Source organism: Heloderma suspectum, chromosome 4 (assembly GCF_057233095.1).
Source record: "Heloderma suspectum isolate Gila_16-S chromosome 4, 16-S_ref, whole genome shotgun sequence".
Classification (NCBI taxonomy): domain Eukaryota; kingdom Metazoa; phylum Chordata; class Lepidosauria; order Squamata; family Helodermatidae; genus Heloderma; species Heloderma suspectum.
In genome coordinates, this window is record NC_139461.1 from 56,142,269 (window position 1) to 56,159,822 (window position 17,554).

A 17,554-nucleotide genomic window follows, 5' to 3' on the forward strand; every position below is an offset into this window, starting at 1 on the left:
CTGCCAGCAACTGAAGCCAGCTGGCAGCTCTGAAGCTAGCTGGCAGCTCAGCAGAGCGGAGCTGGCCGGGGCTGGCGAGGATTCCGGGGAGGGGGGAGGAGGGACGGATTGCCTCCCCCCCCCACGGACCCCCGCAGACCCCAGGTGAGGGGGTTTCGCATACCCCTGTGGCCCGGTTGCTGACAGGCCCCGGACCGGCCCCGGTCCATGGTCCAGGGGTTGGGGACCCCTGCAATAGAGGACAGGGCTCCTCTGCTTTCACACAGATGTCTTACAGCAGAATGTTGGATAAGATTGCACTGTTAGTGTGTTGGAGTAAGACTGGAGATTTGTTGTTGTTCAGTCATGTCCGACTCATCCAGGTTCAAATTCCTACTCATCCATGAAGCAAACTGGCTGACCTTGGCCAGTCACTATCTCTCATCCTAACCTACCGTACAGGAAAACCAACAGTCTTGTGGCCCCTGAATGACTAATACATTTATTTATGGTATAACCCCTGGTGGACTACAGCCCACTTTGTCATTTGCATAATGAATGTGTTATGCTGCAATAAATATGTTAGTCTTTTACATGCCACAAGGCTGTCTGTGGTTTTTGCTGCAGAAGATTAACACGGCTTCCCTTCTGGAAGCTGCTACCTCAGTGTTGTTGTGAGGATAAAATTAGGGGGAAACCATGTATTCTGCCTCAAACTTCTAAGTAAGTATTACATTTCTTTAAATCAATCAATCAGTCAATGACCTACTTCTAATAATTGCTGACATCACGTACAGCTGTTTCAATACTCTAAAGCCAGGGCTTAATTTCTAGAAAAAGAGATGCCAGGGACTCAAGTCTGCCTGGAAATATCACCCTACTCTTTCTCCCTAACCTAACTCACTAGCGAGTTAGATGGACTCCGCACCTACTCAGGGGCACTTTCTTCCAGAGTCCAGCTGAGAGGCAGGCATCATGTGCCCCCCACCCCACCCGCGCCGGTTACAAACCCACGAAGAAAGACTTGAATAGCCCCTCGGTGACCGTTTGAACTCGGTCCCGGCGAGCGGGACAGGCGGTTCCCATCGAAAGCAGGCGGCAGCAGAACGAGGTCAACAGCAGCAGCGGCGGCGGCCGGAGAGAGGCGGAGCAAGGGCTGCCCCAGGCCCGTTGGCTCTCTTTCGCTGGTCCGCTGCCAACCGCGCGCATTCCTGACCCTGCCCGGAGAGATGAGCGGGCGAGAGCGCATCCCTCGCCGCCGCCCGCCCGCTCCCGGTGCAAGAGAGGCGCGCGGCATCCCGCCGCTCGAGAAGGGAAGAGCCCCAGCAGCAGGCTGCAGATCTCCGGCGTGCTTTTGCCGCCTTTTTTGCTTCCCAGTTATTTTCTTCCGAGCGGCCTCGCTACTCGGCCGGCTGCAGTTAAAACGTTCTCCCCCCGCCCCCTTCGCGACGGATTGGGGCGCGGTGGGTGGGCAGAAGTGGTGCTGGTGGAGGGGAGGGGGGCGGCAAGGCAGGCGAGGCGAGGGGGCGGCTCCTCGACTGAGGAGGCTCCGGCATAAGGCGGCGAACCCTTATTTATTTATTTGTGCCTCCGAGGCGGGAACATGGGGGCCAGGGCCGGGCCGGGCCTCGTGGCTCTGGTGGTGGCGCTCTTGGCGCTGGGGCGCCGGGCGGGGTCGGGGTGCGTGGAAGAGGGGCGCTGCTGCCCCGGCCGGGACCCGGCCTGCGCCACCACCGGCTGGCGCGTCAACCGAGCCTACGGCACCTGCTTCTGCGACGAGGCGTGCAAGCGGACCGGCGACTGTTGCTATGACTACGCCCGGGCGTGCCCAGGTAGGACGGAGCAGGAGAGAAAGAGAACCGGCTCAAGAAGCCGCCGCTGGCCCTTGAAGTGCCTGGAAAGGGGAGGGACGGAACGGGGTTCAGGCCTGTCTGGATTTGCCTCCCGAGCCCAGTTGTCCGGTCGAGTTGTGAGCGGTTTCCTCAGCGGTGGCTGGGGTGGGGGTGGTGAGGGAAATCAACACTCTGCACGTGCTCATGGAGCCGCAGCTTTCTTTACTATATTTTACAATCCAAACCTGAGCCTTGCCTTGCCTTGGGGTTGGGGGTGGGATAATCAGGTTCTGTATCTAAATCCTGATGAGACGTAATTCAATTTAAACCCCAAATAGATACTTACACTGCAGTCCTATCCACATTGACTTGGGAGTGAGGCCCATTGAACTCCATGGCACTTATTTCTAAGTAGTCATGAATAGGATTGCACTGTTATTGCCACCTTCTCAGCTGCCAGATCAGCAACCCAAGACACAGGTTCCCCTTCCGATCCCCTTATTTCCCATCACTTACCATTTTTTCTCCTGATCCCAAGGGAAAGGGGACTCCAAGAAAAGCATTATACAAGGCTTACAAGCCCCCCATCCGAGCCCCACCCCTTTCCTAGTTTATCTTTGACATGGGAAAGCCACTTGAGGGACATAAATGCAAGGAAGTGACTCAAGGACCTTTTAGTGGGTATTTATTTGTGAGGTAGCTTTCAGCTCAAGGGATGGGGATATTGAATTCCTTTGCGATTTCAATCTAGTACTGTAATAAAAGTGTGTATGAGCGCAGCAGAATTCTTTGGATTGATGTTATACAGATATCCCCCATAACATTTCCTTTTTCCTTTTCATAAAAGTGTTACTGACATTGAATAAAGAAGTGCCTGATATACAGTGCTTAAATTATTGGGTGAAAGGTCAGGGGCCGTATTGAGGGGTAATTAAAAATAAGTAATTAAGTGGGTGGAGCAGTAGGGCCCTGGCCCTAACTGCCCATTCCTATAATGCGTGCAACACTGGTATATATTTATCAGTGAATGCAAGAATCCTGCCAGACTCATACAAACTTTGATTTCTATATTTAAAAAGTACATTTTTAGTATACCAGCTGGACCCAGGTTCTGAAAGCCAAAGGACCATGTCCTCCCAGTGTGGGATTCTCCCACTGAAATATTTTTTTAAAGGTTGCATGAAGATTGATTCCTCTTTTGAATTTTTCTTGCACAGCTGGTTAACAAGGTGCAGGTGCAGGAGGATGTCTATCAATTGTAAACCCTAGAGGCTCTCTCAGCTCAAAAGATGAATAAAAAAGAACACTTACTTTTATTTAAAATAATATTCATGAATCATGGCTTCAGTGTGTAAGCTTAATTTATTTGCTGGAATCATTTGGAGCTGTCTGCTCTGCAGGCATCTTGGACTGGTGCACTGGGTTTGTTTCTGCTCTGTTTGGTGCATTGTGAAATGGATTATATGGATTAATCTGTGGATCATGGAGGGAGGTTGTGGTTGGAAGGATCCTGCCTCAGGATGAAGAGCTGGACTTGATGATTAACTGGCCTATTTCAATCCATTTACACATGCTCATGGAATCACTTAAGCAGGAAACATTTTATATCAGAATTGAACCATGGTCTGAAGCTGGAACTATACATTCCAATAGGGTCCTCAGCCCTGAGTTCGCCTCATAATGCAGGAGCATTTCCAAGTGAGAATTGCTTAGTGGGAAAGTATGTGTCACCCCTCCACCCACCAATTCTTCTCCCCAATCCCTTTTTACCCATTGCCCTGCCCTTCATCTCTGAGAATTGAAATAAGCCTAGATTTGCGGGGTGGGGGGAGTGTGGGGAGGAGGAGCAGTTGTGGCAGAGAATTGGCAGACAGAGGATGTTTTAAGTACCTTTTCCTTGCTGTCACTTCTCTGCTGCAAATGCCCCCTTGTGTCATGTATTTTAATTAACTGGCCATTAAACATTTTTGGGAATCCTGTCTCATAAGGTCTGCCTCAAAGCATCAGATGGCATTGATGGCATCAGATAGCCAGATCTGGTCTACTCTTGTTCAGCACAGAATATTGTCTCTTTTTACCTGATCATGCCTCAAACTGTTGCCTCTTTTTCCTCCACTGGTCACTGCTACAACTGCATGAAAGGTTCCTCATCCTTGTTTTAAAGCAAGGCACGTGTGCCCCTTCAGACGTTGTAGGACTGCAACTCCCACCATGCCTCACAATTGGCTCTGTTGGCTAGGGCTGATGGAAGCTGATGGATGAAGGGGCAGGATTGCAGCTTGAGATCGACAGGCATATGGTCAAGGAACACCTCATTACTTTGAATGAGTTCAAATCTCCAGGGCCAGATGAACTGCATCCTAGAGTAATAAAGGAACTGGCAGAAGAACTCTCAGAACCGCTGTCTATTCTCTTTGAGAAATCATGGAGGACCGGGGAAGTGCCAGATGACTGGAGGAGGGCTAACATTGTCCCTATCTTCAAAAAGGGTAAAAAGGAGGAACCTGGGAACTACAGACCAGTCAGTCTGACATCAATCCCTGGGAAAATTCTGGAGCAGATCATAAAGCAATCCATCTGGAAGCACCTTGACATCAATGCCGTGATTACTCGAAGCCAACATGGATTTGTCAAAAACAAGTCCTGCCAGACAAATCTGATCTCATTTTTTGATCAAGTCACCTCCCTTGTAGACCGTGGGAATGCTGTAGACATCATATACCTCGACTTCAGCAAAGCTTTCGACAAAGTGCCCCATGATATCCTGATGAGCAAACTAGCTCGAAGTGGGCTAGATGAAACAACGATCATGTGGATCCACAGTTGGCTACAGAATTGGACTCAAAGAGTGCTTATCAATGGGACCTTCTCAAGCTGGGGAGAGGTAACGAGTGGGGTACCGCAGGGCTCAGTCCTGGGCCCAGTGCTCTTCAACATTTTTATTAATGACTTGGAGGAGGAGGTGCAGGGAATGCTGATCAAATTTGCAGATGACACAAAATTGGGAGGGATAGCTAATACTTTGGAAGACAGAAACAAAATTCAAAGTGATCTGGATAGACTGGAGTGCTGGGCAGAAAACAACAGAATGGCATTTAATAGGGACAAATGCCAAGTTCTGCACCTAGGAAAAAGAAACCAAATGCACAGTTACAAGATGGGGGATACGTGGCTCAACCACACTACGAGCGAGAAGGATCTTGGAATTGTCGTCGATCACAAGCTGAATATGAGCCAACAATGTGATGTGGCTGCAAAAAAGGCAAATGCTATTTTGGGCTGCATTAATAGAAGCATCGCTTCCAAATCCCGGGAAGTACTAGTTCCCCTCTACTCAGCACTGGTTAGGCCTCATCTGGAGTACTGTGTCCAGTTCTGGGCACCACACTTTAAGAAGGATGCAGACAAGCTGGAGAGGGTTCAAAGGAGGGCAACAAAGATGATCAGGGGACTGGAAACAAAGCCCTATGAAGAGAGACTGAAAGAACTGGGCATGTTTAGCCTTGAGAAGAGAAGACTGAGGGGAGATATGATAGCACTCTTCAAGTACTTGAAAGGTTGTCACAGAGAAGAAGGCCAGGATCTCTTCTTGATCATCCCAGAGTGCAGGACACGGAATAATGAGCTCAAGTTACAGGAAGCCAGATTCCGGCTGAACATCAGGAAAAACTTCCTGAGTGTCAGAGCAATACGGCAATGGAACCAATTACCTGGGGAGGTGGTGGGCTCTCCCACACTGGAGGCCTTTAAGACGAGGCTGGACAGCCATTTGTCAGGGATGCTCTGACTTGGATTCCTGCATTGAGCAGGGGGTTGGACTCGATGGCCTTGTAGGCCCCTTCCAACCCTACTATTCTATGATTCTATGATTCTATGATTCTATGAAGTTGCAGTCCAACAACATCCGGAAGGCCACCTGTTCTCCACTCCTTATTAAAACCTTGGGCGGACTTCAAGGTGCATCTGAAGAAGCAAGGGAGTAAGTTATTGGAGTAGACGTGGGACAGTGGACATGATGTGCAAACGTATGTATGGGTTTTCTTGGAAATGTAATGGTTTCTGGGAGGAGTGGAAGAGTAAAAAACAAAAACAATTTGATTTGCTAGATAGCGAAAACAGGCTTATATTATTGGCATGAAGTTCTTTAAAAATAATATAATATTAATGTACATAAAATCAAAGGAATGTCAACAGGTATGTAATGTAAGACCTATGTAACATATGAAATATATAATGTATTTGATCCTGGGCTCCAAGAACTGTTAGTAAGCAGGAACAGCTCCTCTTTGCTGGCAGCTTTTCCTCCTCTAAGTTCTCAGGGAATTGCAGAGAACTCATGAGAGGGGTTGAGGGGTCTCTTACGATGCTGGCTTTGCAAAAGCCAGAAGCAGCACAAGTCAGATAAGACCGAGACACCCCCACCCCCATCCTCTAGTACATCTCTGTAAGAGAATGGCCAGGGGCAAATGAATAATTATTTGCTTTTGAAACAAGTGAAAGTAGTGAAACGTAACTTGAGCACAACTCCTTCTTTTCCTTCCAGTCTTGATTCTGGGGCTTTCTTCACACAGAGCTTTTATCCTGTGATTGAGATTGCTCTTTCACGGAAGTTTGTGGGCTCTTTAGATGACACTGTCACCCTCCAGGGCGTCTCTTGCACTAAATGCCTTTTATTCCATTTTTAAATAGATCACAGATAATGAGCTATCAAATTACTCCGTTGTGTTCTGCTTCAGTTTCCTCCGTGAAAAGAGTAAAAGCGGCAAGAAGAGGAGTGAGATCAATGAAAGATAATGGAAAACAAAGGGCATCTCTACACCAGCCTAAAATCCTGCATTTAAAATGGGGCTTTCTGCTTCCGTTTTAAATGCAGGATCACAACTGACTACCTTTACATGCACTTCCTTCCCCCCTCCCCTTCCCCCCTCCTCCCCGTATCTGAGTCTTCAGTTATCTTTCATTGATCTTGCTCCTCTTCTTGCCACTTTAACTCTTTTCACAGAGGAAACTGAAGCGGAACACAAGGGGGTAATTTGATAGCTTATTATCTGCGATCAATTTAAGAACAGAACAAAGGGCATTTAGGGCAGGAGACGGCCTGGAGGATCACGGCAGGGTCACGGCGTCATGTAAAGAGCCTGCAAACCTCTGTGACGGAGCAATCTCAATCGCAGGATAAAAGCTCCGTCCTCAGATACGGGGAGAAGGAGGGGGAAGGGGATTGGGGGAAAAGGAATGGAGTGAAAAAGCGAGTTGTTGTGATCCCGCATTTAAAATGGAAGCAGAAAGCCCCATTTTAAATGCAGGATTTTAGACTGGTGTAGAGATGCCCTGAGTGATGTGCTGGGGGAGGTTGTCCTTCTGTACCAGTTAAGGAGTGGGGGTTTGTGGCTATGCATAAGCTGTGCATAGCCACAAAGGTTTGTGGCTATGCTGCTGTTTTCAGGCATTTGGCCTTCTAGGCAAGTGCTTGTGCTATTTTCCACTGGATTGCAGATTGAAAACGGAAGATGGGTATGTTCATTCATAAGGCAATCTCCTAAATTTGGATATGAAGATGTGATACTGGGGTCATTATTAAACTGTCTTAGAAGAAAAGGATTTTCAAGGAAGATTGTAAGTTATGGGGGCGGATGTCATTTTGGGGATTCGACAAGAGGGGAGAGTCTTTCAAGTATGAGGTGGAGCTTTGAGGGACATGCAAGCTGTGATCACAGAAAATAAGAGATGGTTTAAAAAACAACTTCCATTTACCTACTCTGTTCATCACCAAATGGCCAGCGCATAGTTTTTTGATGTAGTGGTAACATATCCCTATGGGACATTATAATTTTGTTGCTGCTAAATTAAATGAATCCCTTAATATAATGGTTTTCAAACTTTTTTCCCCATTGACCACTTAAAAATGGCCAGGGATCTTTGAAGCTTTTGTCTGTTTTTTCTGCAAATCAAAACACACAACTCATATTTTAATAATGGTAGGCTTGCCTTTCTAATGTGATGGATGTGCCTGTTTTTGTGAACAAAGTTCTGTGAAACCAGGTGTAAATCACAGGTCCTAAACCAGGGTTTCTTAGCCTGTTTGATAATCTGGCCCTGTTTAAGATGGCCTCAATCTCTGCCATAAGAAAAAAAAAATCTAGTGCATGGCTAACTAGAGGTATTCTTGACTATTCTGCAACTTTTCTGCAGACTACCTGAATGGAGTGTATGGACCACAGTTTGATAACGACTGCCTTAATACTATACAACGAGTATCTCACAGAGCCAAGTTCAAACTATATAGGGAATCAAGTTCATGAACGGAGTGTCTCTGAAAGGGCAGAATTGGATGTTTCACCTGACACAAGGTTTATGAGAATGGCAGCCCAGTGTTGAATTCTTCTCTTCCTCGTCATAATGTTTAGTCAGATTTACCCATGTGGTTTCTCTGTGTTTTCTTGCCAGTGGCAGACTATGATGTGGAGTGGGGGGTACAATAACTGGGCTCCACAATCCACACACCAAATCACTCAAGTGAGTAAACCTTGCTAAACATTACAGGAAGAATTCAACATAGTTCTTCATGACTCCCTTAGGTTTCATTATTGATAATATTCTTAACATTTCTTTGCAGCTCTTCCATGCATTGTTGGGGAATGGAGTCATTGGAGTGGCTGTGCAGAGCAGTGTAAACCTAACTTCCGTATGCGCACACGCATCATACAGCAGGAACCAAAAAATGGTGGAGAGCCGTGTCCTCCATTAGAAGAGAGAGCTGCCTGCCTGGAGTATACTACCTATGAGGGGCAGGATTGTGGAGATGAGTATGGTACACATACATACGATTTCTCTTTGAATCTTTAAGCACGTGGCTTTTTAATCCATCCATTTATAATTAGCTGTGGTAAAACTCTAGCTGGAATAGTATACAGAAGATACATCAGCACTGTTATTTCTCTGTTCAGTTATTCAAGAGTGAGAAAAAACCAGGGCAGAGTTTCTTTAAAGGCACAACCATAATTCCCCATAAGCCACATAAGATGATTGTTCCAGGAATAAATGAAACTGGTATATAGTGCTGAGAGACTAAAACGGCAAGAAAGGACTTGTGTGCTTGTGAAATGACTTCATGCTTGTAAAATGATTTCCCTTGTTACTTTTTTTAAAATTAAAGACACGGGTGCTCAGGTTTGAATCTTAAGATGTGTGCAACTGTGAATTTGGGATGGTAACAATCATGCCTTGTTCCCAGGAAAGACCTATGTAAAGCATAATTTTAGAAGCAGTGCTGAGAAATAAAAGTATGTGCTGTCCTTCCTATGTATGTTTGCAGGCTGCTTAAGATGGACATATGTTCATCTCCATCCTCAAAAGGTAACCTAGAAGATGGTCCAATTAAAGCCCTAATTAAATATTTATGTGTTGTTGAAATGTCACAGACAGTGGCTTAACAAATAGCATCTTGAATGAAGCAAGTAGGAAAGATTTGCCCTATTATGATGTCTTTCACCAGTAATTTTATTAATGCTTCCTACAATATATCAGACTCCATTTTTTGCAGATTGGGAACCAGCCTCATGAATGCATACTTCCTCCCCCTTTCTGGGGTGATTTCCCCATTCTTGTCCTACCTAGTATTAATCATGGTTTGAAATAACATGGGCTCCAACACAAACCATGGTTAATGGAAACCAGGTTCTTTCATAACTCGGGGTTCCAGTCACTTCAAAGCAGTTACTATTGTTATGAGGGAAGCATGGTTTCTGTAAACCAGGTGTGGGCAACTTGTGTCCCTCCAGATGTTTTGGCCTACAATTTCTATCAAGTCTAGCCAGGATAGCCAATGGTAAGGGATGGTGGGAGTTGTAGGTCAAAACATCTGGAGGGACACAAGTTGCCTACCCCTGGTACAAACCATAGCTTGTATCAATGCATGTGTAACACAAAACCACACAATTAATGGCGGGAAAGGAGGGGAGAATTGTTCCATAGAGGGGAGTAGGGATGGTACATGTGTTCAATAAGTCTGTCTCCCAATTTGCAAACCATGGTTTACCAGTAGCCCGTAGTGCTATGTCTGCATTAGGTTATAGAGTGGTGTCAACATAGTTTTGTGGTGGACCAGTTTTTTAGGAAGGCATGCCATTTCACTGCATCTGCAGATGGTTGTTACATAGTAGTGCCAATCCATCTTTCTGTTCTGGTACAGCACCACCATAGAAGCATACTGCTGCAGCAGTGTAGTTCTTCTGTACAAATCTCAATGGACTAGGCTGCGACATTTTTATATGCACTTTTATAACCCTTTTTTGTTATTCTTCTTCTTGGATTTCTCTTCCATAAAAATTGTGGGAGCTGTCAGTGTAGTCTATTTTCAGAGTTGGATGTAAATATTATTCAGTACAAACGTGTAACTTTGGGTAGAAGGATTGCATAGGAATGAATAATCAGGAAGAAATGAAGTACCTGCATAGGAATATAGGATGCTGCCTCATTCTGACTCAGACCATTGGTCCATCTAGCCCAGTATTGTCGACGCTGACTGGTAGTAGCACTCCAGGGTTTCAGGCAGGAATTTCCAGCCCTACCTGGAGATGCTGGGGATTGAATTTGGGACCTTCTACATTGTACTGCATTTTCTTCTTTTAAATATTTGTATTGTATTTTATATCTTTACCTGTTTCTATTGATTAAAAAAAAAGACTGGTACATAATATATTTAAGATGGTAGAATAAGAATTTAGATACTAAATGGTTTTACAGATCTGTTCTTTGCAGTTTATTTTTACTGTATACTCCATACAGTGCAAAACTATTCATAGTTAGCAGGATAACTATTTGCAGTTAACAAAATGCTGAATTCACTGAATTCCTTTTAGCCAGGTCTATTAGAAGCCATTAAAACACACACACAAATACCTTCCTAGTTCACCAACGAAGTTCTAGCACACACATTGCTTCCACATCACAGAGACATAGGAAGCTGCCTTAAACTGAGTCAGACCATTGGTCCATCTAGCCTAGTATTGTCGACACTGACTGGCAGCAGCCTTCCAGGGTTTCAAGCAGCATTCTTTCCTAGCCCTGCCTGAAGGTACTGGGGACTGAACTTGGGGCCTTTTGCATGCAAAACATGTGCACTACCGCTGAGCCATAGAATTAAAAAAATCTATAAACTATTTGATAAGTAAATATTAGCCTATTCAACTATACTGTTAAGAGCCATTTTTCAATAAAATACAACAACTGAGGCATGTTGCAGTTCTTTGGAAACCTAGACTGTCTGTAGCCTATAACCAATAACCTTTGCGCCTTTGGTATTGCTTCCTGGTGGTAGCGTATTCACGATGGCTATGTTTTGTAATGAGTAATATAGTATCAGAGACAGTATACCACTAGATGCTGGAAAACATAAGCGGGAGAGTGCTATTGTACTCATACACTGCATGTGGACTTCTCATAGATGCCTGATTGACAACTGTTGGAACAGAATGCTGGACTAATAGGCCTTTGGTCTGATTCAGCAAGGTTCTTATTATATACGTCTTCCTCTGGTGGCCTTGTCTGCTAGTTTAATTACTTGTTCCCTATCTCCATCTCTGTATAGAGAGTTCTCCACATTCTCTACATCTCTTCAGTTAAACAATGATGGCAGCTTCTTTCATCAGTGCTCTTTATGAAGCTTGTTTTTGTAATTTTTTTCTCTTCCTAGTTCCTGCTTTCATAACTACATCTGAATATAATAAGGACAGAAAAAAGAGAGCTATAAACCCAAGGTGGTCTTCAGAAACAGAGGATTTTAGGTAATTACAGCTGTAGTCCTGTACTCACTTATCTGGGGGTGACTCAATAGGACTTGATTCTGAGTAGATAGCTGTAGGATTGCACTGTACATTTGTATTGTTATATACATGTGAATCATTCGGTTTAAGGGAAGTCCGTTTTTAATATAACTAAAAGGAATACATTGAAGTTACACAAAGAAACTCACAGATTAGTGAGAATTATATATTCAATAGCCTCATGCCATTCTTTTTCTTCATATAGTATTTATCTTTGGTCTCTTCTTTAATTTTCCATCTGCATAGAACCTTTAATGAGGTAAGATAACTTTTTTAGTGGAATTGTTGCAATTGTTCTTATATTAACAGATCTGAAACAAAGTGAGGCAAGGCAATGGGAAGCATGAGCAGTTATGTGCATGTTTTTCTACTTATAGTATTATACCAGATGTGATGTCCTACATTCTGATTTTATAACCACTGTGCCAATAGAGCAGTACAAGGAATTGTCCCAGTGCTGGTAAAGTAGCCCAACAAGTTTGCCAGTGGTAGGGTTCAATTTCAATGTTGAAGTAGCAGCAGCGGGTGCTTGAGCTGTTTTTCTGTCCTTCATGTAGTGGGATAGTTGCAGACAGGGTACAGCCCCCCACCATCCGTTTATGATAGTACCTAGGCTTTTCAGAGTCAGAGTACACATCAGTCTTAACCTGTAGTAAGGGATTTGTGTGGAAACTATCATTGGGAGTAAGCAGAGCTTAGTAGCTCTGACACTTGCAGTAGAGCTAGAATGATGTCCATGTGGAATGCAGAGTTCATATACTGGTCAGTTATGAGACTTCAATGCTCTGTTAATGGCCCTTCCATGGAGTATGTTACACTTGTTGCGAGGCATACACTTCATGGATAGGCCTCCTTGAAACTTATACTCCCTGCTATCACTATCTGTGTAAGGGGTCTTTTCACTACTCCTACCTACTAATTTTAGAAAAGCTTCTATAATCAGTTCTGTAACTCAGTTTATTAGTCACACTATTATGTTTGCTACTCAAATACATTTTCCTACCTGCATTGTTCCACAGTACTGGAGCAGTCTTATAGACTAAAACTCAAATTCAGTATGGCTGACATAGGGCACAATCCTATTGGGATAGACATCAGCTTCCAGACTTGAAGGCTGACACCTATCCACAGCAGGGCAGCCAGAGCACGGAAGGAATCCTCTTCTCCATGCTCCACCCACCCTGCATTCTCAGCTAGACACGCGATTTCAGCTGTCTAGCCAGGGCGTGTTGGGGGGAAGTTGCATGGTGCGTAGAGAGCCTCATAAAGAGGCTTCCATGGTCTCTTTCCCTCCCCTTGGAATGCCCCCTTTTCACGCTTCGAGTGCAGAGACCATCGAGAATTGTGCTACCTACAAGGCAGCAGTGGAGGGGGCAGGGAGCTCAGTTCCCAGAAACTGAAAAATCCTATGGCCCTCTAGACACTGTCTAGTGGCCTTAGAATTGCTCTCTTAAAGGAGCTATTGTAGCCTACCCTTACAGCTCAGTTTGTTGGCTATAAATGTCATACAGTTGTAGCTGATAGAATATAATGTTTATGGTGAGTTTTCATTAGTTAAAACATAAGCAATGAGTATCACTCAGGTCATTTTGGCTTATACAGTAAGTATGTAAATCTCAGGTGGTCTCACTCCCTTTACAAGTGACAGATTGAGAACCTATTTGTTTAAACTTTCTGCGGTGCAGGCTACTATTATGCTATAATCACATCTTAGATCTACTGAATTCATAATTTAATAGTTGTTACATTAACAAATGTTTCCTTCCCAAAGGAGCTACTGTGTGGAATTTAGAACGGAATCATTGTCTCCCCCTTGCTCAATGGAGAATCGCCTATATGCTCGATGGATGCAATATTTACAAGTAGGATACACTGTGTGTGTAACCTGCCAGCTTCCAGCAATGCATACTGGTAGCCGTCGCTGTTCTGGAGATGGTGTTCATGCTGATGGGTAAGCAACTGAATCTCTTATCTAAAGCCCTAGCAGTAACACAGATCTTCTAGCTTATACATCATATTGAACAGATTTTAAAGACAGCAGAATACTGACACTGACAACATTTTAGTGCAACCTGAACTCCTTCAAGCCACTTGCAAGCATAGTACTATTTAAGATACAATAGCACTATCCATGAATATTCAGTTGTTTTTGTTCATTTAACTTCAAAACAGGCATTTCCTTACTGGATGCTGGACTGGCAATCTCTATTCAAAAGCAAGATCTTTCAAAGCAAAGGTGTCTCCTCAGTTTAGCCTCTTAACTAGAGCAGCAACTAGCAGACATTCAGACTTCATAAACCATTTCCCCGGTTTAAGTGGCTGTTTAAACATACCAAGTTGTTTGGGTGCCAAGATACCAAATGATCTTTTTGAAGCTTCCATCTGCTTGATGTTGGAGCTACGGCTTAGATATAGTCCTATCCTCATGCACTGCAGAGCAGTAATATTAGAGTTTCTTAGCTCTGACTAGTAAATAATGCTAGAGTGAAATAGACAAAACTGCTGCTGCATAGATATAGGTGCTCAAAATATACCCTGAGGGAGGTAGGAAACTTAGAGGCAGATAAGAATCTAGCCTTATATAGTATACAGTGATCCGGTTCACACAACACGTTGGGCTCATTGGGGGGTTAAGCATGGCATGTGCCGGGTGGCATTTTGAATATGCAACCCCCACTTGGGGGTTGCCGTGTTGTGCAATCCCAGCCAGATGGTGGTGGCATGTCATGCGAACTTCCCAATCTCTTTGAAATTAGCACCTTTTTAGAAAAGTTTTCAAACTGGTCTTTAGCAAATGTGCACCATAGTTACAGGTGAGTTCCTTTTCTCCTTAAACCAGTGGAACAAACACCACTCCAATTAACAAGGAAGGGGACTGGTCTGCTTCCCATCATTGAAATGCATGGGGAACGTAGATCCTGCAGGCTCCTGTATCTTGGGCAGGATCCAAGGAGTAAATGGTTTTCTTGGTCCTACTGCAGCTAGCCACTGCTGTTTTTACCACCTTACTGCTTCCCACTTCTGTCTCCCTGATTGCATCAAGACAAATTGGTAGCCACGTTAGATGCAACATAGGGCATAGCTGCACTCAGTTTAAGTCTACTATGGTAGAGTTAACACATTACCTTCTTCAAAACAGATAGTTACACACATGTCCTTGTGTTAATTCAACAAGTAATTAAAGCTGTAGTTGTGTAAATCCATTGGGTTGGACCTATAGTAGCACTTAGCAGAGGTCTCCTCAGGGACAGGGAGGTAATCTTCATGCTTCCATCTGCCTCCTATGCCTCCTGAAAAGCTACTCTAGAGGGCTGGGGCAGCATGAGGTGACACAGGGGGAATTAGTAAAGATAGTTTCCCTGCTCTAGCAGAGAACCTCTACGGGATACCAGTTCCTTCCGTGAATGAAAGACCTTCTGTTCCTGGAATGGCTGATCTGGATCCAACACATTGCATTTTTATTGCAAGATAGTTACTCTAAGATGACACAGCAAATGCACATTGCTCTTATGTAGATAGTGTGCAAGTACTGCATTATTAAGTATAGACTTTTTACAGTTACAAGTAATGTTACCTATTAGAATTACTCAGTAGTGAAGTACCTATTTACATGAGCTCTGAAGGTATACCCACCCCATCTGTTCTATTTTAGGAATAAAGTTCTTCACTGGCAAGCAGTTGGCAATCATTTCTGCCATGGAACGTGGAAAAAAGTAAAGCAAGTGGAAGAATGCTCATGCCCTCTTGTACATAGCTTTATTTTTACGTAGTGGTTTGAACACATACCCTTAATATCTTTAACTGAAGCGAGGAAGCTACTCTGCTATGGACTTGTATAACTCTGTTAGACATTACTTTTGAATAAGTGAGAAGTCAAAATTTTCAAATCACATTCAGTCTTCACTGCAGTGATTAAAGCTGAGCTAATTATACCAAGTTATACTGGGCATCTCTGAAGACACAAGATGGAATTTCAGTGGGATATAACTTTGTATAATCCACTATCAATGAGTGTTCCATTGAAGTGGATGAGATCCAGAGTCGTGTGCCTCTTTCCATTTTAGTAGGGTAGTGATTCCCAAATGCAAGTTCTTGCTTTATCCACAGAAGAAAAGTCACGCAGGTGGAAGTTCCTGAGATGAATACTGAAATTCCAGATATGCAACCAGGTCACATCATCGGTTCCTTAGAAGGCACATATTAAGTTGTTGGAAGCCTGCCTGCTTCATATGAACCAATAATAGGGAGGCTGCTTGGCACTGCTTTACTTTACAGCTCACCTGTATGGATGCCTAGCTCACCACATTGATGCAGTTGCTATGCATTAAGCACCTGGTCATCATTTGTAACTATTCCAAAGTAAGTAGGATAAGGTTAAAGCCAACTCAAATAGCTTTTGGAAGTACTACAATATGTTTTGCAGTAGTAACTGGTTCTGCTCAAGTGTCCAGAGCTCTATACTCAGCAATACCTTGCCACATGACCTCATCTGCCAGGATGTCTGTAGTCTGCACACCCAGACTGGTATCTGCGGAACCGTTTTAAACTTTTTAGCCAGAGGTCAAGCCTTACAACAGATTAGAAATATCAGCAATGAAACTTGAAGACATAGCAGGACAAATGCAAAGAAGCTTTCCAAGGACAATCACTTATCTACTTCACACACCCTGTACTAGATGACTTACATGTAAGATAACCAATTATCCTAACTACTTGCAAGCCTTTAAACCACAGACTAGGCCTTAATACAGACCAAAGTACCTTAACAGTAAACAACCAAACTTTTAGAATTGAATACTTTTCGGGGGTAGGTTCTGGACAGAGGAATAAGTTTCTGTATACAGCAACTTTTCCCTCTCAAATATAACCCTCTACTCAGTACTGTACAGCTCTTATTAGCTCTTTGTGGGTAATTGGCTGAGGGCGGATACCTAAAAAAATAACCTGGCCAATCATGAGCACTTTATTATTCACAGCTCTTAATTTAAAAGGGTAGCACTCTTAAATGTCCACTGAGAACAGTTACTAGAATAACTGCAATCCCTGTACTTAATTTCAGTGGAGCCCAAGCGATGCACATGAGATATACACATGCAGCCAGTGAGCACAAGAAAGCAGGCAAGACAATACTGGCAACACTAAACATCCTTTTAGGCAGGGGTGTTGGTAGGTTCTTAAAAGATCCAGGACACAGGCCCATAACACAAATTTGCATGCATAGATATCTATATCTATATATATATATATCTATATATCCGAGTCTACGCGCACCTCTAATATATATATATGTGTGTGCATGCATGTGTATGTAGATTACATACATAAGAAGTGTGCACTGACCCCCCACCACACTTCAACGCAAACCCCAATTCAGCATTTTGGAAAACATCGGACCAACCTGTAGTCAGACCACTTCAGCCAAGGACCAGTGTTTGGAAAAATGAGTCTTTATGCTTCCTGTTGACTACCATGGGAAATTAGAAAAAAAACTTTTTTCTCTTGGTCAGAACCGGATCATTTCAGGCCTAGTAGCCCCCTATAAGGGGATTACACTTGCCCAATGTCAGAAAAATAGGTGCAGGGTTTATGTTTTGATTTTCTTTTAAAGGGTACTGACAATAACATTTTTATTCCTTAATATGTAAAAATTTCAGGATTCATTGCCCCATCAGAGGAGATCATGTCTCCAAATTTCAGAAAGATAGCCACAAGGGTTTTTATGCAAGGGTGGCCTTGACATTTTGAGGTCTCCAAAAGAGGACATGCTTATTTCCCTATTTCCTTGTGGACCATTGTTCTGAAAATTACAGTCTAGAGTTGTGCCTAAGTAAGAAACCAGCAAAGTTTCAGAAGGATAGGTGCAGAGTTCATGTGGAAGAGGAGTTTTCCAATTTGCAGGAGGGAGTGATTTGCTTTCCC

At 43.8% G+C, this 17,554-nt stretch overlaps 1 protein-coding gene across 1 annotated transcript; it reads left to right on the top strand.

Moving 5' to 3' along the window:
- Positions 1 to 1,494: 1,494 nt before the first annotated feature.
- SBSPON (somatomedin B and thrombospondin type 1 domain containing) lies at positions 1,495 to 16,578 on the top strand. The gene is made up of 5 exons (XM_084849318.1): positions 1,495 to 1,811; positions 8,428 to 8,622; positions 11,506 to 11,596; positions 13,407 to 13,586; positions 15,288 to 16,578. The coding sequence occupies exons 1-5, from the start codon at positions 1,583 to 1,585 to the stop codon at positions 15,403 to 15,405; spliced, it is 813 nt and encodes a 270-aa protein (XP_084705444.1). The 5' UTR covers positions 1,495 to 1,582; the 3' UTR covers positions 15,406 to 16,578.
- Positions 16,579 to 17,554: the final 976 nt, after the last annotated feature.

Bases quoted from the DNA above. Each gene is read 5' to 3' on its own strand.
- SBSPON (XM_084849318.1), top strand. From the start codon at position 1,583: ATGGGGGCCAGGGCCGGGCCGGGCCTCGTGGCTCTGGTGGTGGCGCTC. The intron at 1,812-8,427 runs GTAGGACGGAGC...ATTTCTTTGCAG, and splicing joins CTACGCCCGGGCGTGCCCAG to CTCTTCCATGCATTGTTGGG. The intron at 11,597-13,406 runs GTAATTACAGCT...TCCTTCCCAAAG, and splicing joins TCAGAAACAGAGGATTTTAG to GAGCTACTGTGTGGAATTTA.